The sequence below is a fragment of the Gobio gobio genome (assembly GCF_949357685.1).
Source record: "Gobio gobio genome assembly, chromosome: 6".
Lineage (NCBI taxonomy): Eukaryota > Metazoa > Chordata > Actinopteri > Cypriniformes > Gobionidae > Gobio > Gobio gobio.
In genome coordinates, this window is record NC_137102.1 from 48,188,735 (window position 1) to 48,212,423 (window position 23,689).

Consider the following 23,689-nt stretch of genomic DNA (forward strand, 5'->3'; position numbering starts at 1 on the left):
TAACTCTTATTCCTATCAGACCTCTTTCAACTTCAATATCGGTTTCTTTCTCTGCTATGTTTTCGAAGTCTGTGATGACAGATTGTGCGGTCAGTTGGTGGATAATCTCATCCCAGGGCCCGGTGCTGGGTGGCAGGGCTGCTGAGGTCTCCGTGTCCCACAAAACGGACAGATCCACATGAACCTCCCAGGATACGGGCCGTCCTCCCAGCTTGCCGTGGATCACTGAGCGACACTGGGCCCCTGAAGCCTGGAACTCGCCTGGAGGAGCGGCTGAAAACAGGCATTCAGGATCGGTGAAGGTGTCCCAGTCTAGTGGGGAAGCAGGGAACAGGAGGCCATCTGGATAGACAGCAGTAGGTGAAAAGAAAAAGATGATTTAATATTTAGACCATATTTTATATGCATCTGTGCATACATGTATATGACTGCAGACTGTTTTCCCTCACTGGAATCAGTCAGACTGGGCTGGGATAAACCTCCTCGTGAAGGGCTTTGGGTGTCTGTGTCACTCTCCTCCAGTCGGCCCCCCAAGGCCTGCTCAAACGAGACCCTCTCTAACGCCCTCCTCAGGCGGTGCATGTCCAGGTCACCCTGCGGAGATGAGAAACTTCGGCCAGCCAGAGCAGAGCGAGCTAGCGCCCTCTGCCTGCGACGAGACTCATCACGGTCTAAGAGCTTGCCAGCCTACAGAAGCATGCATAGACTACCAGTTAGGCCTGACATTTATGTGCAAACTGACATTAAACTCTATTTACTCTATGTGAAGTGAATTCAATGTCATCTGCTGCTGTCACCTTCCCTGATGCAGAATCTGTGTCCCCTGAAGAGGTGGCGTTCTGAGTCCATGGAGATTCCCAGCGTGAGAGGCCTCTACCCTGAGTGGGCTCTATTCTCTCCAAGCCATGTGGCAGAGAGCCCATGCCCAGCACAGAGCTCTCCGCTTGGGGAGAAACAGACGGGAAGACCCTCTCGCTGCTCAGGGAACAGTGTGTCAACACGTACTGATCCTGAACATACGAATCCTGTTGAATACGCCAGCGCACATCACTGGTGCTGTAGTCAATGTCGCCACCTGTAGATAACACCCACATAAGGTATGTTTGGAATGGCTCCTACTACTTTTTTAAAGGGATAGTCCACCTAAAAATGATCCATCCAACATGCAGTCATCATTTACTCACCTTAATTTTGTTCAAAACCTGTATGGCTTCCTTTCTTCTGTGGAACACAAAATAAGATCTTTTGAAGAATGTTGGTAACCAAACAGTTTCGGTTCCTATTGACTTCTATTGTATGGACAAACAAAACAATGAAAGTCAATGGGAACCAAATCTGTTTGGTTATCAACATTCTTTAATACATCTTCTTTTGTGTTCCACAGAAGAAAAACTGCATACAGGTTTTTGTTTGGGTGGACTATCCCTTTAAGTATGCATTATGTATACTGTGCACTACTACTATGTCAGTGGTTCTAAACCAGGGGCCTGGGGCCCTCAATACACTTCCAAGGGGGCCTCAAGATGACTTAAAATTATTTAAAATAAAACAAATCAAGCATTAAAATAAGCTAAAACAACAAAAACATCAATATATTTTTGACTGTAAGGCCATCACATTGTGCACAACAATATCTGAAGGCCCCCTTCACTTAAAATTTCTACTTGATATGATTTTGGCATAACTAGAAAGATGTATATTCATTATAAAAAATAACAAGATAATAAGAAATATTTTTTAGCAACATTATATTTTTGAGACATTTTTTATTAATTGTTTTTTAGAGCCAAGCTCTAAAATATATTATCAGGTAAGTGGGGGCCTTCAGATATGGTTATGGACAATGTGGGGGCCTTAGTCAAAAAGGTTGAGAACCTCTGTACTACATACAACCTGAGCACAAAGCACACTATTTGCTATCCCACAATGCAGTGCACTTAAATCTTAAACAGATCCCATAGTCTTACCCGGGCTGAGAGCAATATCAGTGGCATGTGCACAGGAGAATTCAGACGAGATTTCTCGAGAAATTTCCCGCAATGCTTCTTCAAAGTCTCCCTCCACCTCACACTCTTTTACAGCATCTCTCTCGCGCGCCTCCGGGGGAACCAGAGGCTGAAGGAGCTCGGAAGTGGATGGAGAGAGCTCGAAAACCGACCCCGCTGAACCACGTGGGTGGCTTCTGCATGCACGAGGCTTCACCTGCTTATGAGCAAGTGTACACACACAAACTAAGACTTTAACTATGCATTTAGTTTATATTAACATGTCTTCATTTGGCATGTATTGAACAGAAGAAACTAAGTGCGGTGATGTACGGTCTCTCACCTCACTTTTCTGGGCCCTGAATCCAGATACGTCATAGAGAGTGCAGTAGCCAATCAGGCAGCTGCCAGGGTAGAGTGGAGGAATTTCATTTGGTGAGAGAAGGGCCTCGACATTGTCTGGCACATACCAGTTAATCCGTACATCCGTCAACACGGGTTCCAGAGCTTTCTTTAGACATTTAATTAACTGTAGAGAATAATAGAAACATTAATAACTACACATCAATATATTTTTTTTAAGAAAGCTCAGCAGAAAGTTCCAAGGTACTACCATGTTTTTTGGACATGGTAACATGGTACTTTCATGGTATATTGAATAAGTACCATGGTATTCTTAGTACCTTGGAGTATGTAAATACCATGCCTCAAGAATTTCAGTACCATGTAATGCCATCACTTATCATGGTGTCACCACAGTATGTTTTTGTAATTTAGTTGCCCATCATTCACAAAATATTACACATCTTGCAAATTAGTTTATTAAATATTTTGGCTAGATTTAAATTGTTTTCAGCCACCAGTAAGATTTTTTTTTTTTTTTTTTTAAAAAGCTTTGAAGTAATTATGAAATTAAGACAGCCATAAATAATAGCATTGTAATTTTACTGTTGTTCTGTAAAATAAAATAATAATATTTGTTATTACTTATACTAAATTATTTGTATTTTTATAGTACAATAGTATTATTGCAAATTAATATACTGATATATTTATTGTTTAATTTTGATAATTTAAGTAATATTAAAAATATTGTTTTGAATAATAATAATAATAATAATGTCTAAATCATTGTTTTTATTTGATAATACAATAGTATTATTGCAATAGTAATATATTGATATATAAGTTAAATAAGTGAATAATAAGCAATAATAATTGTTATTATTACTAAAGTAGTCATATAGAATGGGGGAAACAAGTTTTCCTTTTTTTTGTCCTCAACTGATCACATGTCTGACAACAATATAATTAATTGTTCTTGCATAACAATAACACACAGTAACATATATATTTTTAACTTCAGTAAAAGCGCATTTTAAATCAAATTGTCCTCAGCATGTCATAAAAGCAGAGTTGATCTGTCACTGCCCCCTGTAGAGGGCGCTGTGCACTCTCGTACCTTTGGCTGAAGCCTCTCATCCTCACGGAGAAACTCCATACTGCCTCCCGTAACCTTGGCAACACCATGCAATAGCCTTCGACAGGCTCGAGGACCAAGACCCAGGCCGAAACACCTGTAACACCAAAAACAAGTCATAATATGGGCAGTCAAATATACTATATATATATATATATATATATACACACACACACACACACACACACACACACACACACACACACACACACACACACACACACACACACACACACACACACACACACACACACACACACACACACACACACACACACACACACACACACACACACACACACACACACACACACACACACACACACACACACACACACACACACACACACACTGGCCACTTTATCAGGAACACCTGTTCAACTTCTCATTAACAAAAATATCAGCCAATCACATAGCAGCAACTTAATGCATTTAGGCATGAAGACATGGTCAAGATGATCTGCTGAAGTTCAAACTGAGCATCAGAATGGGGAAGAATGGTGATTTAATTTTCTTGAACGTGACAAGGTTGTTGGTGCCAGACGGGCTGGTCCGAGTATTTCAGAAACTGCTGATCTGGGATTTTCATGCACAACCACCTCTAGGGTTTACAGAGAATGGTCAGAAAAAGAGAAAAATATCCAGTGAGCAGCAGTTCTGTGAGCGACAATGCCTTGAGGATGCCAGAGGAGAATGGCCAGACTGGTTTGATCTCATCGGTAACTGAAATAACCGCTCTTTACAACCACGGTCTGCAGAAGAGCTTCTCTGAACGCACAACACATCAAATCTTGAAGCAGATGGGCTACAGAAGCAGGACACACCGGTGCCACTCCTGTCAGATAAGAATAGGAAACTGAAGCTACAATTCACATGGCTCACCAAAATCGGACAATAGAAGATTGGGGGAAAAAAATGTTGCCTGGTCTGATGAGTCTCGATTTCTGCTGCGACATTCAGATGGTAGGGTCAGAATTTGGCATAGACAACATGAAAACATGGATCTATCCTGCCTTGTATCAACGGTTCAGGCTGCTGGTGGTGTAATGATGTGGGGGACACTTTCTTGACACACTTTGGGCCCCTTTGAGTAACGTTTAAAAACCACAGCCTACATTAGTTTTGTAACTGAGTTTTTGTTGTGTACCCTTCTTCTGATGGTTACTTCCAGCAGGATAATGCAAAAGCTCAAATCATCTCACGAGTGACAAAGGTTTGGCTATAGCAGCACGGCCATGAATTGACTCTATGGAGCACCCGACAAACAGTTTTGGTGGAAACAGGAGAGTCGAGGTGCAGATTTAATTCTGCTGTGAGTTGGGCAGCTGTGGTTTTATGTTTTTGGATACAATCTGGATTAGTACCTGGACATTCCTTTGAGACATCTTCCTCTTACGTCAACAGTTACTCCTGTTCAATGTGGTTGGTCCTATGCGGTAGAATGCTAACATTAACCTGGACACCATAGCTCTCGATACACCACAAAGACTGGCTGTCCTGGTCACAGATTCGCTAGTGAGATGTACACCAAAAACGTATCCTCTTTTGATTACAAATATTCATATATACATATATATATAATTTATATATATATACATGTGAATGATTCGATTTCTTATGACTCAAGACATCTCTGTTTGTCTCCAATGGATTGCCAGTGTGCTATGAGGGATTGAGAGTGAGAGAAAATTGAATATGTTTAGTATTCCCCTGACAATAATCTGGACCATTTCACTAATTAAATGTCTGAAGGGAAACAGAATCCAGACGACACACACACAAGACAGGCTGTTTTGAATTCAGGTCTGCTCCGTCTGGGTCGAAGGCTTTTAAATGTCTTGACTGAGTATCAATAACGAGTCTGTGTTCCAGTACAATGAAAGCTATATTTGTGTGTGTGTGTGTGTGTGTGTGTGTGTGTGTGTGTGTGTGTGTGTGTGTGTGTGTGTGCGTTTGTTGAAGAGCATTTCTCTCTAAACATTAGTCAGTGTTATTGGGAGGGCAAATAAAACTTTTTTGTAATTTAGAATAGATACATTGCCGAGGCATGGGGTGTTGCCATGGTAATGCCTTAGATAAAATTGATTCGATCTTAACTGGTGTTTAGCTGGCGACAAAAGTGTTTGCCAGCGTGAAATGTGTTGAGCATCTTTTGCTGCAGTGAAAAGTGTTTAGCTTGTTTTGAATGTTGGATGCTGATGATTTTTTTGTTAATACTTTGAGGTTAGTTTTGAGAGTATTTATTTACTGATGTAAAATGTGTAATTCTTGGTTTAAAAGGCTAATATTAAATGTTTAAAATATGTTTTCTGCATCCCTTTTGGATAATGTACTGAATGATTCTATATATAGGGTGAGCGGGATTTCACCACGTACAGATCAAGATCTTTGTTGATCTTGGAATGACATTCCAATCAACCAATCAGATTTAAGGGACAAGTTTACAGTTTATGTCAAGTTGAGTTAGGTGCTTCTACATCAGTGTTATTCACTGATCATTTCCCTCTGATTTTAGGGATAAGTTATGGGTAGGGTTAGGTTTAGGGGTAGGGATAGGGTTAGGACTACATTTTCAGACAGGAATGTTGTTCCAGGATCAACAAAATACGTCTTACAATACATGTCTTACTTGGCAAGATCACAGTGACAGACTCTATAGACATTTAAGCTGAGCCCCCATCCCCCCTTTATTTTATTTTATTTTATTAATTCTCTTTTTGTTTTATGTATTATTTTTGTTCTAATTATATTTTATTGCCAGGTATTTTATTTTACTGCTTTATTGTATGTAAATGGTTGGGTTTTTGTTAATTGGGTTATTATATAATAATAAAAATAATAATGCAGAATTTCACATTGTCGCAAACAATGCATTTTTTTTAATCTGTGCACTTTTTATTCCGTGTAGAAGAATCCAATAAAGGTGTTTGCAGATGTGAAATGTGTTTAACTAATTGTAGGGTTGTAGTGAAATGTTTTGAGCTGGTTTTGGGATGCTGGTCTTAAAGATGTTAGCTAGTTTTATAACTGGTCTTAAAAAGGGGGTCTAATACTATTTCATGCATTCTGACTTATTTACACTGTTAAAGAGTTGGATTCTCATGCTAAACATGGCCAAAATGTCAAAACATTTGTTGGACGTATGACATTTCTGTACCAAATACACTCCTTCAGGATTTGAACAAGTTCTCCCGGATGAGCGTGTGCGCACATCAACCAGAGCGAGAGTCCATCGAAGAGCTTTGTTCGGGTTACAGAAGCCGTCGGCAGCGCTGTCATTTTGGTTTTAGCCCACAAAATCAAAAATAGTCAATAAAAAAGTGTGTGTTTTTGGTTGTGAGGGAAAGATAACCTTGTTCAGCTTCCCAAATAACCCAGTATTAAGGAAACAGTGGATGCAGTTTGTTTTCCCGGAGCAGCAACGGAGTTCTGCAAGCGTGTTTGTTTGTTCCTGGTCATGAGTCATTTTGTTGGCAATCGGCGCGTAAGTGCATATAATGTAAACAACACGAACATACAGTGAATCGAAAGTTATCCAGGGATAATGGTGTATTGAGTGTTTGTGTGTGTGTGTGTGTGTGCTCTTGACTCTTTAGCTACACCCACTGCACTCCTCCACGAGAATCTGTACAGTGTATCTGTCTTTTATAAATATATGATAAAACTAAAGACTCTTCTGAGATATGAAGGATGCAATACTACTCTATAGGTACTCAAGATTAACACGAGATTGGCAGAAGCTGTGTGTGTTATGTACCATTTAAAGATGTTAGTTGGTTTTAGGTGTCTTTGCTGATGTGAAGAGTGTAGAAACGGTTTTAATATAAATAACACTGGTGTGAAAGGTGTATAGCTGGTAAATTTGTTGCTCTGTGAATTACAGGATTAGAAAACAGCATTATAGAAAACTATTGACATTAATATTAATTACTTTGCAATCTTAGCATTTCCAGCATAATATGGATGTGAGTGGATTATCTGATTGGATTATTATTATTATATGTAATAAGATGTTTTTTGTTGTTATTTTTTTCTGAAACAAAGTGTTTCGGTTTTAGATTGTATTTTTCATAGTATAGGTGTTATCTTGCATAGTGTTTTCAATGCTAATTTAATCTAAAGCTACAGTTTTACCTGACGTTACAGGCGTTCCTCCTGACCAGTTCTAACACGCGACCCACATTGCTAAAGGTTCCGTCCGTGATGATGAAGAGCTGTCGTGGGCAGCTGCGGTGGATGGGCTGCCGGTAAACCCAGGACAGTGTCCCCCACAGGTTAGCGCCACCTTGGTCAGTGCGCATCTTTTGGATGTACTCCAATGCCTGAGTCACTGTGCTCTGAGAAATGAGAGAAGGAGAGAATTGCAGAATTCCCTTTAGCCTTGAAACAAAACAGTGACGTTTTAAAGAAATATTCCCGGTTAAACATAGCTTTATCATAAATAACAGCACCTGCGGCATCTACAAATTATTTTCAGTGTTAATCAGCAACATCTACCTACAACAGCCTTGTTTTTGTTAGTAAAAAATAGTACATTTGGTTCATAGAGCTTAAGTTGACTTGAAAAACCCCTGTGGGATGGAGATGTGGAGCAGTGGTGCATAATGGAGCAAAACAAGTTTGTTTTTGATCATTGCATGCTGTAAAATGCATGACAGTGCCATATGGCTCTCGCTGTTTTAAAACACTTTGTCCTGCCAGACACTGGACCTGCTTGAACCTGATATTGCAGCGTCATGGCAACCAGTAGTAGCGACCTGGACAGAGATTGTTATCACCAGGGGCCAGTTGCATAAACATAGCCATTATGTTAAGACTCTGTCTTAAGTACTTTGCATGACCAACTAGTGGTTAGTCAAGGGGCAATCAGTCTTACTTTTTAGTATCAAATTTGACCAATCAATGTTTTTATGTAACTGCCTTAAAATTTGTTATGAACAAGTCTTAAAAGAAAAAAATGTGATGACTAACTTCTAAGACTAGTCTTATCAGTTTATTCAGACGGCCCCAGATCTCTCACAGGTAAACATCTCAAAGATCAACTCATCTCACACACATCCAGAATCCTGGGAATTATTTCTCTTGAAATAAACATAATGATTTGTTTGGCTACCACAGCTCCAGATGAGCCTGGAGAAAAACTTACAAATCTGACTTGTGATGCAGCTTGAATTAAATCACACCATGTTCATTCATTTGGCCACCAGATAACTTGCTCTCCAAATTGAGCCTGGTTTCTCCCAAGGTTTTTTTTCTCCTTTTCTGTGACCTGATCGAGTTTGGGTTCCTTGCCATTGTTGGCTTTGACTTGTTTAACCTCTTCCCTGTCACCGTCCCGCTGGCGGGACACCTGGCACTCTTTTTTTGATCGGCTTTTTTTTGTATCATATATTTGAGTAATTATCATAAATTAGGTATCATTCGAAAGCTTACGAACTCAAAATTCATCCTGTGAAAACCGTTTTGAAATTGGACATTGCGTTACCATGGAAACGGTACTTTAAATTATTCTAGCGGGCTCCTCCCCTAGTGGGCATCGTCATGTTTTATGTTACAACATTTATTTTAACTACTTTATTATAAAAATCTTTTCTAATCTTGACAAAACACATATCGTCGGAAAGGTCTGAGTCTCAGGGTTCCATATTTGGTGACCATTATGTGATGGAAGGGATATTTGGACAGAAATTTACAGAAAAATGCATCAAAAAAACAATCAATGGAATATGTGTGACACCCGGTGGCTATTTGTGGTACAGCGCCTAAACAAAATCTCATGGGAACTTCAATTTTTGTGATATCAACTTCAAATTTGGAACACAACTTGGTTAGACATATGGCTTTGATTTTATAGTAATTTTAGATTAAAACATTTTTGTAAAATATATATTTTATATAAAATAAAAATATTTAGTACAGTATTTTTTATTTACAGTAAATTTAAATTTCCATAACTTTTTCATACTTTCATATTTTGAATTGTGTTCACTTCAGCAATAATCTGCCGAGTGTCTGCTTTAAAACAAGACCAAACTTAGGTCTATATTCCAAAGCATTCTTGAATTACAGCCCTTTAAGTTTGGATAGTGCATTTTCATGTGTATTCTCAAAAAGGGGGGTGACAGGTAAGGGGTTAAAAGATGCTTAGGGGCAGATTTACTAACAGCTTGCACCAGCGCAAACCCTCTTTTAACATTAAAGGGATAGTTCACTCAAAAACGAAATTTTTATGTTTATCTGCTTACCCCCAGGGCATCCAAGATGTAGGTGTCTTTGTTTCTTCAGTGGAACACAAATTAAGATTTTTAACTCCAACCGTTGTGTGATAGTCGTATAATGCATGTCAATGGGGATATTTTAGAGTATGAGAGCATTGAGAGTAAAAACACATAGACATACAAATCCTTATTAAACCATGTGGCTCGTGGCGTCACATTGATGTCTTAAGACACGAAACGATCGGTTTCTGCGAGAAACCGAACAGTATTTATGTTATTTTTTTACCTCTTATAAGACGAATGTCATCTAGTATTCCCAGCGCCATAACTTCCGGCGAATAAGGTCAAAATACTCGCGTGATCAAAGATATATATACGTAGATGCCTCATTCTACTGATCCGCGCAGGCACTAATGAGGAATCTATGTATATATCTATGATCGCGCCAGTATTTTGCATGTATTTTGATCATATTCGCTGGAAGTGATGGCGCGGGGACGGCTGATGCAGAGCCATATTATATGGATATTTTTCTTACACAAACGCATCGATTCGCTTCAGAAGGCCTTTAATAACACCCCGGAGCCGCGTGGAGCACGTTATTTGATGGACAGATGCATTTTTTATGGACTTCAAAACAGAGCAACTATTACTCCTATTATAATGCTTGGATTAGCCTGAACATTTTTAATATAACTCAGATTTTATTCGTCTGAAAGAAGAATGTCATATACACCTCGGATGACTTGAGGGTGAGTAAATCATGGGCTAATTTTCATTTTTGGGTGAACCATCCCTTTAAAAACTACTGTCAGGATTTTCTAAAGACACGCTGAAAAAACAACAATAAAAAGGCGTGGACAGTTATAGTTATACCTTATCACCTATGCAGTTGTTGAGAGTTTCCCTTTAAGACACAAAAATTATGGTTTCAAACATATACGGCTGAATTAAAACCGTATTTCCGTTACTATAGCGTTTACTCTAGTAAAGTTGGCTGAGTGGATCATGTAGTCCAAGCTGGTTTGATTGAGTGGAAACGGGGATAATTTGCATATTCATGGATCGGCTTATACTAAAATAAGCAAGGGGAATTTTTTTTTCACAGGAAGGGTGTTTAAATATGTAATTTTGCAGATCAAAGATGAGTTGTAATGGATGTAATTGACTAATGTTTGTGGTAGTCAATTTACTGGTATGTGCGCCATTACTTCACACAGAAAAAAAGCATGTCTTAACCCATTTTGTGCTTTAATTTGTGCGTTGTCATTAGATCAACTGCAGAACTTTCCACACCCCTTGTCCCTTTTATTTGATTGAAGTCTCACGATAATTTGCCCCGTTTAGTAAATCTGACCGTTAATATTCAGTAATACTGCATTATCGATTTGACTGCATTGACACTATTGCATGAAAATGAAAACTTGAACTGAATTGAGCTGGATGATGATCCCACACTATTCTGTAGAGCTGCTTTATAGCTGAATCGACTTTGTTTTATAATTGGCGAAATTTGCAACATCAACACTATTATTGAACTGAATTGAATCAACATTGAACTGACTCAAAGTGAATAGTGACGCTATTGTCTTCTGTAGAGTTGCTTATAGCTAAATTGAACTCGTTACGCTCACACTAGCACTTTTGGTGTGCATGTTTTGCACTTGCTGTCTTGTCTGAAAAGGCCAAAAAATAAATAATTCCACCTAGCAGCACCAATACCATAGTCTTTCTTTTGTTTCACCATGTATGAAAGCTGTGTACGAAAGAGCTTCTGTCCTCCTATTGGTCAACATCACATATGTTATGGAACCTGTCGTGGAGGACCGAAAAAAAATTAAACATGTTAGTCTTTCTGTTGGTGTAACGAATGTTGGCCAGTAAGAGCTGTGCGTGTAAACCTCACTCCCTTGGCCTCAAGAGGCGTGATAGCTACTGATTTTAGCGGCTGCAGTCTTTAGCGTCCTTGTTAGCACACCCGCCTCCCACGCCCAAGACTACGGTTTGAATCCCGCTCAGTGCAGGTCGAGTAGGACTGGTTACATTTGGTGGCGTTGATCCAGATAGAAGTGAGGTTTAGGGGTAAGTGTAATTGACGTAGGCCAGTTTGAGCTGTGCGTGTAAACCTCACTCCCCTGGCCTCAATATGTGCACTAGTGACTGACGCTAACGGCTGCAATCTTTAGCGTCCTTGTTAGCATACCCGCCTCCCACGCCCAAGACTAAGGTTCGAATCCCGCTCAGTGCAGGTCGAGTAGGACTGGTTACATTTGGTGGCGTTGATCCAGATAGAAGTGAGGTTTAGGGGTAAGTGTAATGGACGTAGGCCAGTAAGAGCTTTGCGTGTAAACCTCACTCCCCTGGCCTCAATATGTGCACTAGTGACTGACGCTAACGGCTGCAATCTTTAGCGTCCTTGTTAGCACACCCGCCTCCCACGCCCAAGACTAAGGTTCGAATCCCGCTCAGTGCAGGTCGAGTAGGACTGGTTACATTTGGTGGCGTTGATCCAGATAGAAGTGAGGTTTAGGGGTAAGTGTAATGGACGTAGGCCAGTAAGAGCTGTGCGTGTAAACCTTACTCCCCTGGCCTCAAGATGTGCACTAGTGACTGACGCTAGCGGCTGCGGTCTTTAGTGTCCTTGTTAGTGCGCCCGTCTCCCACGCCAGACACCATGGTTCGAATCCCACTTTAAGAGCAGGATGAGTAGGATCGATTACATTTGGTGCCATTGACCCAGTTGGAGCGAGATTCAAGGGGGTGAGTGTAAACCTCACTCCCCTGATGTTAACGGCTGCAGTCTTTAGCGTCCTTGTTAGAACGCCCGCCTCACACACTGGAGAAAACCCGGACCGAAACCCTGCTTGGAGCGTGTCAAATAGGACCGGTTACATGGGGACATCATGAAGCGTCACAGACACGGCGTTGGCTGTCGTCCACTATGACACACTATATGAGATAAAATGATAAATTCTAGCATCTCTGCGGCTATTGTCACTTACAAATCACCACGACACCATACATCAAGTGGATCGTGCCAGATTCAGGCTGATATGGTGTAGTCTGAGCCCGCCATTACAGTTATTGAACTGGACTGCACCAACACTAAATTGATAATGACATTGTTATATTTGTAGAGCTGCTTTACAGCAGAATTTGAATTTGTCTAATATTTGATGAAGAAGTTTGCATCATTGATTGTTGTTTTCCTGTTTATTATCATGAAGCTGCTTTGAAACAGTCTGTATTGTATAAAGCGCTATAAATATAAAGGTGACTTGACTCACATCTGTGCAGGGCTTGCTGGAGCTGAAAAGAGGCCTGACTGGAGAGCAGATGCCAGCGATGTTCAGCATGGTGCGGCTCGGTAGACTCTTGATGGCCACCAACATCGCCTCCTGTCAAAAATATGAAAGCACACCGGGCCATGTTTAATTTGCTTTAAATGAGCTACTTACTTCTGATGGCAACAAAGAGACGATGATCTACGCTTTATAACAATGACAATAGTTTGAGGAAAAAAGAAGCAAGTAACTGAAGCAAGTAAGAAAAAAACTGCACGTCACTGTACTGTTGAGCAAATGCTCATACAGAAGGTCGCAAGAACCTTGATCTTGTTGATGTTGTGCTGTGTCATTGTGCTGCTGTTTTCAATGAGGAAGATGAGTTCTCTGCTGGCCTGCTGCAGTTCTGTTGGTTCTGAGAGCAGATCTGGGCAGAAGTTAAGCATCAGGACCGGGTTCAAGAGCAGATCCTTATGATGGCGTCTCCGCACAAACTCCAGCTGGGGGAGGCACATGCACGCATGCAGTAACAAATATATAATACTTTAAATTACAGTTTGTTCTTAAAAGACAATCAATATGAAGTCAGCAATGCTGTTTAACCCCAGTAATCTTACCCTCTTCTCAGACTCTGCATCCTTTCGGGCACAGCGAATGAAATCACGACGAGCACGGATCTGCTGCTCGTATTCACTAAATGTGAGCCGTCCCCTCTCTAGGATCACCAATGGGCTGTGAGGCTCTGCAGGAAACAGTGGCAGTGACTTTCAGGTGATTACATTGATGGAATTGTGCCAAATTCTATCACCCATCAAAGAAGTATCCGTTTATAAAACCTGATGCATTATGGTCATATTTTGTTCTAGCTGGTCAAAAAGTTTTTCTTGTTAGCCTTTTGCTAAATTGCATAGATGGATTATCAGTCTAACTGACAGTACAAAGTTTAGATTGATCATTTAGATTTCAAAAGACTTCAATGAATTGTTATGTTATAGAAACGTACACCGATCAGGCATAACATTATCATGCATCATGCATTATACGACTGACAGACGGCAATGGTTGGAGTTAAAAATCTTCATTTGTGTTCTACTGAAGAAACAAAGACACCTACATCTTGGATGCCTCGGGGGTAAGCAGAAAAACATCACATTTTGGTTTTTGGGTGAACTATCCCTTTAATGCTAGTTCTGATAGAAAGGTGTCAGAATACACAGTGTATTCTTTACAGTTTGCAGCATATGGGGCTGCATAGCCGCAGACAAGTCAGGGTGCCTATGCTGACCCCTGTCCACCGCCGAAAGCACCAACAGTGGGCAGGTGAGCATCAGAACTGGACCATGGAGCAATGGAAGAAGCTGGCCAGGTCTGACGAAACACGTTTTTTACATCATGTGTCTGGCCTGGGTGCACGTATGTCGCTTACCTGGGGAACACATGGCACCAGGATGCACTATGGGAAGAAGGCAAGCCAGCAGAGGCAGTGTGATGCTTTGGGAAATGTTCTGCTGGGAAACCTTGGGTCCTGCCATCCATGTGGATGTTACTTTGACACTTACCACCTACCTAAGCATTGTTGCAGACCATGTACACCCTTTCATGGAAATAGTATTCCCTGGTGGCTGTGGCCTCTTTCAGCAGGATAATGCGCCCTGCCACAAAGCAAAAATGGTTCAAGAATGGTTTCAGGAGCACGAGTTTGGGGTGTTGAATTGGCCTCCAAATTCCCCAGATCTCAATCCAATCGAGCATCTGTGGGATGTGCTGAACAAACAAGTCCGATCCATTGAGACCCCACCTTATAACTTACAGGACTTAAAGGATCTGCTGCTAACATCTTGGTGCCAGAAACCACAGCACACCTTCAGGGGTCTAGTGGAGTCCATGCCTCAACAGATCAGGCCAGGGCTGTTTTGGCAGCAAAAGGGGGACCAACACAATATTAGGTTAGGTATGCCTGATCGGTGTATATTACATATACACTACCATTCAAAAGTTTGTAGTCAGTAAGATTTTTTTTAATTAAATGAATACTTTTATTCTGCAAAGAATACATTAAATTGATCAAAAGTGACAGTAAAGATTTATATTTCAAATATGTGCTGTTCTTTTGATTCCTGAAAAAAATGCATCACAGTTTCCACAAAAATATTAAGCAGCACAACTGTTTCAACATTGATAAAAATAAGAACTGTTTCTTGAGCGGATATTATTATAGGCCTATCGATTTCTGATAATTCCAGGTTGCTATGGGTTGCAGGTTGTTTATGCATTTAACTTGTGGCCATGAGAAATAGATGTCGTTCCCACAACATAATGAAGTTGTGGTCACAAGAAAATATATTGTTCCCTCAACATAGGATCTCGAGGCTTTACATCGTATAGCCAAGACATAAGGATGTCGTTACCTCGAAAAAACTTTCTTGTGACCATGACTTATCACGTTCCCACGAGTTAATATGTCATGCCCACTAAAAAAACTAAGTGAAGCGAACAGAATTTTTTTTTTTTTTTTTAAACTCACAGACCCCAAACTTTTTAATGGTATAGTGTAAAAAGCTATATTTTTGGATTTCTAGTCAGTCACTGAATAGTGTGTGAGAGCTGGAGAAATGTATTATGATGTCAGAATGTGTTGCTGCTTTGAAAAAACAATGTGTTACTGAAATACAGTTTTGGAGATTTTGGTCTTTCTACATTCAAGCAGATATTGGCCACATGGCATGCATAACTAGAAACTAGAAACTATAACTAGAAATAGCTGTGGAGGTGTTACAAAAATGACCAACAAGTTTGTGATTTAACGTGTTAGGCCTGGCTCTCACCGCTAAGGTGTAATATTATTTCCAGATGTCGATCACATGGATGCTCCTCAGCCAGTGTGATGTAGGTTGAAGACGCAGACTGTGCACTGGGGTCAGCGTCTGCACGCAGGGCATGGGTGGGGCTTTCCAGACCTGCATAAAAAGAGGTTACAGAGTCTGTTCACATGACATTTCAGCACTGATTTGATTAGTTGCTATAAAATAATATTATTGGTGGGAACCTTCGACATCTAAGCCTCAGGGAACTAAAGCTATGATAAAACAGATTCACAAGTGAAGACTGATCCTAAATATCTGAGTGAAGATGGCTTTTATAAGAATTACATTTCAGTCCGACATTTGATATAAATCTTGATATGCATACAAAACATATCAGTTAAACAATCAATTATAACAAAAAAGGTTAGAGTTTGATATTAAAACAAAGTGTTTGGCTTCATAATCAGTTCAAATATGTATGTTTTAACTTTTGAAACTTGTTTTAAATATACTAAAGCCATTCAAAAGTTTGGGGGCAGTAATTTTTATTTTATTTAATTTTTTTAAAGCTACACTGTGTGATATTTTCCCCCATCTAGCGGTTAAAAGGTATATGACCATCCAGTGAATATTAGTTTCTCTTCCTCTCAGTTCCGATTTCGTTTTAACTCCTACGGTGGCTGATTTAGTCCAAGATTAATATGGCTTCCAGTTCGACCTCGTCCACATTCGACACGGTGCCATCGAGTGTTAAAACGCGAAAGGCGAAGCTTGAATTTACGGGTATGTCCCTCTTTGGCTGATGTACTTTCAAGATGGAGGTGCAACATGGCAACCCGCATTCGAACCCATTACCGTATATGTTTTCAATGGCATATTATAAACTTACGAGAATACTTTATTACTTGAAAGAAGTAAATATACATTAATGAGCACATATATTTTTGAAAGAACTAAGTGTTTTTAGCTAAGAATAAACTAAAAAAGTTACACAGTGTAGCTTTAAGAAAGAATAATTTAGCAAAGAAATGTTAATTTATCATAAGTGACAGTAATGACTTATAATGTTACAAAATAGTTCACATACTGTAAATTCCGCTTTTTTGAACTTTGAACTATCCTGAAAAATTGAATCATGGTTTCCACAAAAATACTAAGCAGCAAAATTGTTTTCAGCATTCAAAATATTAATAATAAATATTTCTTAAGCACCAAATCATCATATTTGAATGATTTCCGAAGGATCATGTGACACGATGCTGAAAATTCAACTTTGCCATCACAGGAAAAAATTACATTAAAAATAAATATTAAAATAGAAAACAGTTTTTTTCAATTGTAATAATATTTCACAATATTACTGCTTTACTATATTTTCAATAATAATTTTTCTTTCAGAAACATTCAAACAAATTTACAGACCCCAAACTTTTGAACATTAGTGTACTATGGTACTGAATGAGTACCATATTCATATACTACAGTATACTGTACATGGCAGTCCAAACATAGTACTTCATGATATTAACAAGGTAAATTTAAAATAAAAACTATATTACCATGGTGCATGTCTAAAAAATGATAGGCTAATACTCTGATACATGTACAAACAAATATGGTATTAACATGGTAAATGTCCAAAAGATTTTATATTTATTCATTTTCTTTGTAGTGTCATGCTCAATGTCCATTAAAGCCAAGATGGCTGAAACAAAGTGGCCACTTTCCTCTGGAGCAGAACAGTGTCACTACTGTGATTTAGGACTCTATATCACCCTGCCTCCATCTCTTTCCTCTGTTCTAGTGGCCCGGAGCCTGAGTCAAACACTCTCTCGTTCTGCACACACCCTCACAGACATGCTTTGGCCCCTTCTGGCAGGCTCACTGATGTCTATCATAATCACTGATGTCCGTGCCAAGTTTAACGCTAACTGGATTATTTCAGAACACAAACTGGACCTGCGTGAATGTACAATCGCTCTTAAAAGGGGGCTCTTGTCCTTCTGTGATGGACAGAGACAGGTAAGAGACAAGCCCACTTTTTGTCTCCTCCTCCAGATATCATAGCTCTAGAAATGTTCTGATATTACATTTAAGCTCTTGCTGTAGTGATTTACGTTTTATAGATTGAACAGAAAGATATAAATGTTACCGGCCAGCAGACAGGCTCCTCGAACTAGCAGCTGGAAGCTGAGCTGATAAGGCGAGAGGTTCGTGGCAGAGCTTGTGAGCAGAGCATGTGTGCACTGCTGCCCGACTCCCAGCATCCTCTCCTGCTTTCCAGACACACTGCCAAAGCACGTAGTCGGGCTGAAGGAGAAATATTAAATAGGATTCTTTGGAAGTCAAACCCACAATATTCACCATTTGTTATTCAGGTGGTGTAGATTGAATTATCAAGCAAAAAGTAAGGGTGTTTTATTGAATATATATCCTTACAATGCATTGATGATAGATAATAATAATAATAATAATAAGAAGAAGAAATGTTTCTTGAGCACCAGATCAGCATATTTGAATGATTTTTGAAGGATCGTTTGACACTGAATGATGCTGATGCTGAAAATACAGTTTTGGCATCACAGGAATAAAACACATTTAAAATACATAAAGTAAAGTAGAAAACAGTTATTTTAGATTTGTAATTATGTTTTCACAATATTGCTGTTTTTATTGTATTTTAATCAAATAAATGCATTTTTTAAAACATTTTACTGACCCCAAACTTTTGAATGGTAGGGTATGTTTTTTAAAATTTGAATATACAGTGGCCTTAAAACATATTCAGTTAACTATGAACATGTTTCACTGACATTTGACAACGAGAAAGTGTAAATATTAATAATACTTAGTATTAGTGTCAATAAAATGTTTGTCCTTGTTTTAAACACATCTATTGTTTTCTTATTTTCAACCAAAAAGATTTCTTTTTTTTTAATGATTAGCTTGAATTTAAAAATTGGATTAATATTTTATGTAATGCGAAGACACATTTTTAAAGGGTCAGTTCACCCAAAAATGTATATTCAGTCATCATTAACTTACCCTTATTCCAAGCCTGTAAGATTTTTATGTGAATAAAAGCCTAAATTAAATCATTTAAAGTGATTGTGTCTCTTCAGAAAATGTGTACTAAACCTCTTGATTCATATGGATTCGTTTTACGATTTCTTTGTGAACTTTTTGATGTGTCAAAGTGGTAGTTGTGTGGGCTGTCAGTGGAGGGACAGAAATCGCTCAGATTTCATTAAAAATATCTTCATTTGTGTTTAAAAGATGAACGAAAGTAAATGTAAATGATTAAATGAGTAAATGATGACAGAATTTGCATAAGTGTGGCTATACTTTTTAGGATTACTGTAGTAACAACAAAGAAGCATTAAAGAGGTTAAAGGTAAGTTCACCCAAAAATGAAAAGTTAGTTATTTTAGTCTATAAAGTTTTAAATATGTATATTTTTCTTAAACAAATGCACCACTTCGCTTCAGAAGGCCTTTATTAACCCCCCGGAGCCGTGAGGAGCAGTTATATGATGGATAGATGCACTTTTATGGACTTCATAAACGAGACAACAATTCACTGCCATTATAAAGCTTGGATTAGCCAGGACTTTTTAAATATAACTCCGATTTCATTCGTCTGAAAGAAGAATGTCATATACACCTAGGATGACTTGAGGGTGAGTAAACCATGGGCTAATTTTCATAACCCTTTAACTTTACCTGTTCTCCTCTGATTTCCCCCCATTTTCACTTTTGCCTGGTTGGATCCGTGCTATGACTATAGGTGTGAGCACTGTGGGATAGACCAGGCGGATTGCACCATTTTCAAGTGTAGGAAGTTCAAGGGTGGTACTGATGACAACAGACACCATTTCTAGTGGTCCAATCTGTCCTGTGCTCACGATAAAAGTGCTCCTCTCCAGGTCCTCATCCAGCAACAGATGACCTGAAATGAAAAAAGGTGCAACAATCTCTCAATGACCTGGAAAATAAAACTCTTGTTGGAATATCAGTATTTAATCTAACATGTTTCAAAACACAAAATAATAATGTTCAATATTCCGAATTTTTACGGAAAGACTGTTCTGAAATGTAGAAACCCAAATTGAAATATCTGTGTATTGATATAAGGACCATCCAAATGCAGGCATAGAGCCAACAGAGCTCTAAGGAATAATGAATGCTGCCCGCACACTTCAGACTGCACAAGTACAAAGCACTATAAAGAGAGAACGCAAGATTTATGAGAACACCGAATACACTTCTGTAGTGTGTGCCTGAGAACTGTGACAATAGAAAGAAAATACAGTTTTATCTGGGATCAGTGTTTCAAGAGAACAGCAATAAAGGTCAGTGGCGATGGCATGTCTTGTCATGCTTCTCTTAGCTTAGATAACCTTTCAATAACTTCCATGGTGCGGCAGTTCTGCCACCTTTATCATAATGAAATGGACCAATATGTTAATATGAACATCATGCATGTGTGTGTGGTCCTGGTAAACCCTACATTAGGGGGACAAAATGTCCCCATAAGGATGATAATACCAGAAATCGTTGACCTTGTGGGGACAATTTTGGTCCCCATGAGGAAAACGGCTTCTAAATCATACAGAATTATCTTTTTTGATAATGTAAAAATGTGAGGGTTGTGTTTTGGGGTAGGTTTAGGGTTAGGGGATAAAATATACAGTTTGTACTGTATAAAAATCAATATGTTTATAGAAAGTTCCCATAAAACATGGAAACCCAACGTGTGTGTGTGTATGTGTGTGTGTGTAAGCTTGCAGAGTTCTTGATGGAAAGAAGGAGTAGTGATTGTATCAGCTGAAGTGCACAAGTCCAAATTTCTTCCTCGCCTAAAAATACCAGAGTGTTTTTCCATGCACCCCTCCCCCCTTTAACAATTACATTGAACTGTCAACCTTTTAATCTGCTTCATGAAGCTTTTGGAATATAAGCATAACCGTGACCTCATTTGAAAGAAGATACTTGGCAATTTGTTATCATCAATTCAGAATTCATTGCAATCTTAAAGAAAAATAATTCTGTTTAGTGGAAAATTAATAGAAAGGATGGATAATGTCTAAAGAAATATGAAGTAAATGTGTGAAGCACGTTTTTTAACGAATAGTTCTAATGGATGTTGTTTAGCTGATGCCTCATTTCTCTATTTGAAATTTAAAATACTACCATTTGATTTTGCACTGTTGACCTTCATGAAAAAATCACCATAAGCAAGTTTTATCATAAACAGTGGTCCAATAGTGAAGTTGGAATGCTAATGACACAGTTTGTCAAGATTAAATAAGAATGTCAAGTTAATAGCTTGCAGTGAATGAAAACAACCATCTCAGGACTAGGGCTGGGCGATTAAATGATATGTATCGCGATAGACACGTAATCGATATCAATAAAAAATGCGTGGAAATTGTTGATAAAACAAGAAAACAAGTCAGCACGCCAATATGGCAGTTTTTTGTATTTTATAAGTCTGACCGTAGTCAGACCAAACTTGTTTTACCACCTTAAGCCTTGTTTATACTTTCGTCTGGCTCCGCAGCGCGCGCCTCCGCTGACCGCGCGTGCGCCTCGTCCGTTTGGGGAGTTGTTTAAACTCGACGCGCTCGCCGTTGTGTTATTCTCTAAAACGACATGGAGAGGTACTCTGCATCAGTGCCTTATGGCAAAGGATCTAAACGGTAAAAAGAAATAATGGAGGCCTATTTACCCTTAAATATTTATAATGATAACTGTAATTCTAAAGTTTTAATAATCATTGTAATTCTATAACCCCGCACCACAGTTATAACAGTAACGACACAGACAACACGATATCATTGGAATCTTTTTCAGAATCAGAATATTTTTTTCCAGCTGATGAAGGATAAAAACATTGACTGCCAATCAGAATCTACCGCCGTTAAAAACTCTTTAAAAGAATTTAAAGGGGTGGTTGATTATGATTGCACTTTTTTAACTTTTGTTAGTGTGTAATGTTGCTATTTGAGCATAAACAACACCTGCAAAGTTATGATGCTCAAAGGGAGATATTTTATTTTACAGAAATCGATTTTTAAGGACTACAACAAATGGCTGGTAGGGACTACACAAGCTTCTTCACTGGTTAGTGACCATAAACCATGCCCCCGGGAACATGCAACAAAGGGGGTGAGGCCATGTTGAGAAGAGTAAGAGTTGTTGTAGTAGAGCACATTTAGGAGTCTGCTCAAACTGTCGCATCCGTCTTTTCACTTTTATTGCAATACAGTACGTAACACAAATTCAATAGCATATCATAAAAGCAAGATGACATAAGTTATAACCGTAATAAAACTAAACTATACCTGTTCTATCTCCATGCAGCATACATTCTCTGGCTCTGTACATTTTACAACAGCTCCCACATGAGAGATTTATAGATTATCATGACAGAATAAGCTAATCAATGACTTGAAGATAGTTAACTCCTCATCTCAGCTACGTAAATTCATCAACTACCCATTCGGAAACGTCCTGTTGCATTCTACATGTTGTCACTTCTTCTCTCCATCATTGTCCGACTCCGGTTTGAACATAACAGGCTGAGCGGTTTCAGACATTTTCTGCGTGAGGTAATCGGAGATGCTAACTCAAGCTCTTGAAGCTCCGCCCTCTTCCTGAAAGGGGGCTGGAGTCACCAGCTCATTTGCATTTAAAGGGACACACAAAAACGCTCACCTTTAAAAAGTGTCATTTTTAACATGCTATGATTGATCTGTGAGGTATTTTGAGCTAAAACTTGACATACACACTCTGCGGACATCAGAGACTTATTTTACATCTTGTAAAAAGGGGCATTATAGGACCCCTTTAAAGCGGCAGAAGACTTAAACGTGCTTATAATAAACAAAACGTTATCGTCAGCTGGTGTGGACGCTGATGTAACATTTGTTATAGTTATATTTATTGTTATCGTTCTTGATGTGAACTGGCCTTTAAATTCTTACCGTTGGAGCACTGCATCTCCAGACCTGTTCCTCCACAGCATCCCCACTCCTTGCTGTGACCGCACTGGGTGTGCAGCGCCGATCCTGGGCAGCAGTCCAAACAGCAGTCCGCCCGGCTCTCAAGTTCCACACTGACCAGCCTGCCGGACACCACTGCCTCAAAACCCACCACCACCTCCTTCTCCCCCAGAGGATACACAAACACACCTGAGCAGGTGAGAAAGACATTGTTTTATTTAAGTCTTTGTTTTCTTACCTTTTACATATTAAAGGAACACTCCCCTTTTTTTGAAAATAGGCTTATTTTCCAACTCCCCTAGAGTTAAACAATTGAGTTTTACCGTTTTCGAATCCATTCAGCCGATCTCAGGGTCTAGAACTTTGCTGCCGTACCATGGGTGCAGCAGGTGCAATGATATTACGCAGAAAATAGGCCACCTTCCGTCAACTTAACCAACGTGACAACCTGCTTGCACAGAGAGCGTGCCGGGGACTATTTTCAGGCGCTGCGTAATATCATTGCGCCTGCTGCACCCATGGTACGGCAGCAAAGTTCCTTGATTATCACGAAGGAATGAGATAATAGTTCCTAGCCATTTCGCCCCTAGAAAATAGCAAATTTTCATTTTCCGTCAGTCTTAGTACACAATGAAACTACAGAAGAGTCAAGTTTTAAATAGGAAGAATATCGAAACTCTTTGGTCACTTTTTGAGCGAGATGCTAACGGTCTAATCAGATTCAATGATCTATGCTAAGCTATACCAAAAGTGCTACCGCCAGACCCAGAGATCGGCTGAATGGATTCGAAAACGATAAAACTCAACTGTTTAACTCTGGGGGAGTTGGAAAATGAGCCTATTTTCAAAAAAAGTGGAGTGTTCCTTTAAGTATGTCTACATTGTTCTACAGTACACTGTCAGAAAAATGTG

At 39.2% G+C, this 23,689-nt stretch overlaps 1 protein-coding gene across 4 annotated transcripts in view; it reads right to left on the reverse strand.

Annotated features, from left to right (window-relative positions):
• Positions 1-23,689, reverse strand: part of vwa5b2 (von Willebrand factor A domain containing 5B2) — a 56,584-nt gene that overhangs the window by 28,685 nt on the left and 4,210 nt on the right. For 3 of the 4 annotated variants that reach the window (XR_013816750.1, XM_079819845.1, XM_079819846.1), the window contains 14 exons: positions 22,760-22,966; positions 19,494-19,719; positions 17,924-18,081; positions 15,793-15,924; positions 13,585-13,709; positions 13,291-13,467; positions 12,971-13,081; positions 7,600-7,802; positions 3,448-3,562; positions 2,329-2,514; positions 1,968-2,205; positions 798-1,075; positions 450-687; positions 22-342 (listed from right to left, as the gene is read on the reverse strand). Coding sequence is in view for 3 of the 4 variants with exons in the window: in XM_079819845.1 (XP_079675971.1) it covers positions 22-342; positions 450-687; positions 798-1,075; positions 1,968-2,205; positions 2,329-2,514; positions 3,448-3,562; positions 7,600-7,802; positions 12,971-13,081; positions 13,291-13,467; positions 13,585-13,709; positions 15,793-15,924; positions 17,924-18,081; positions 19,494-19,719; positions 22,760-22,966 (2,715 nt within the window). In the remaining variant the exon portion in view is untranslated. The remainder of the gene's footprint in view (positions 1-21; positions 343-449; positions 688-797; positions 1,076-1,967; positions 2,206-2,328; positions 2,515-3,447; positions 3,563-7,599; positions 7,803-12,970; positions 13,082-13,290; positions 13,468-13,584; positions 13,710-15,792; positions 15,925-17,923; positions 18,082-19,493; positions 19,720-22,759; positions 22,967-23,689) is intronic. The other variant, XM_079819847.1, reaches the window with a different exon arrangement.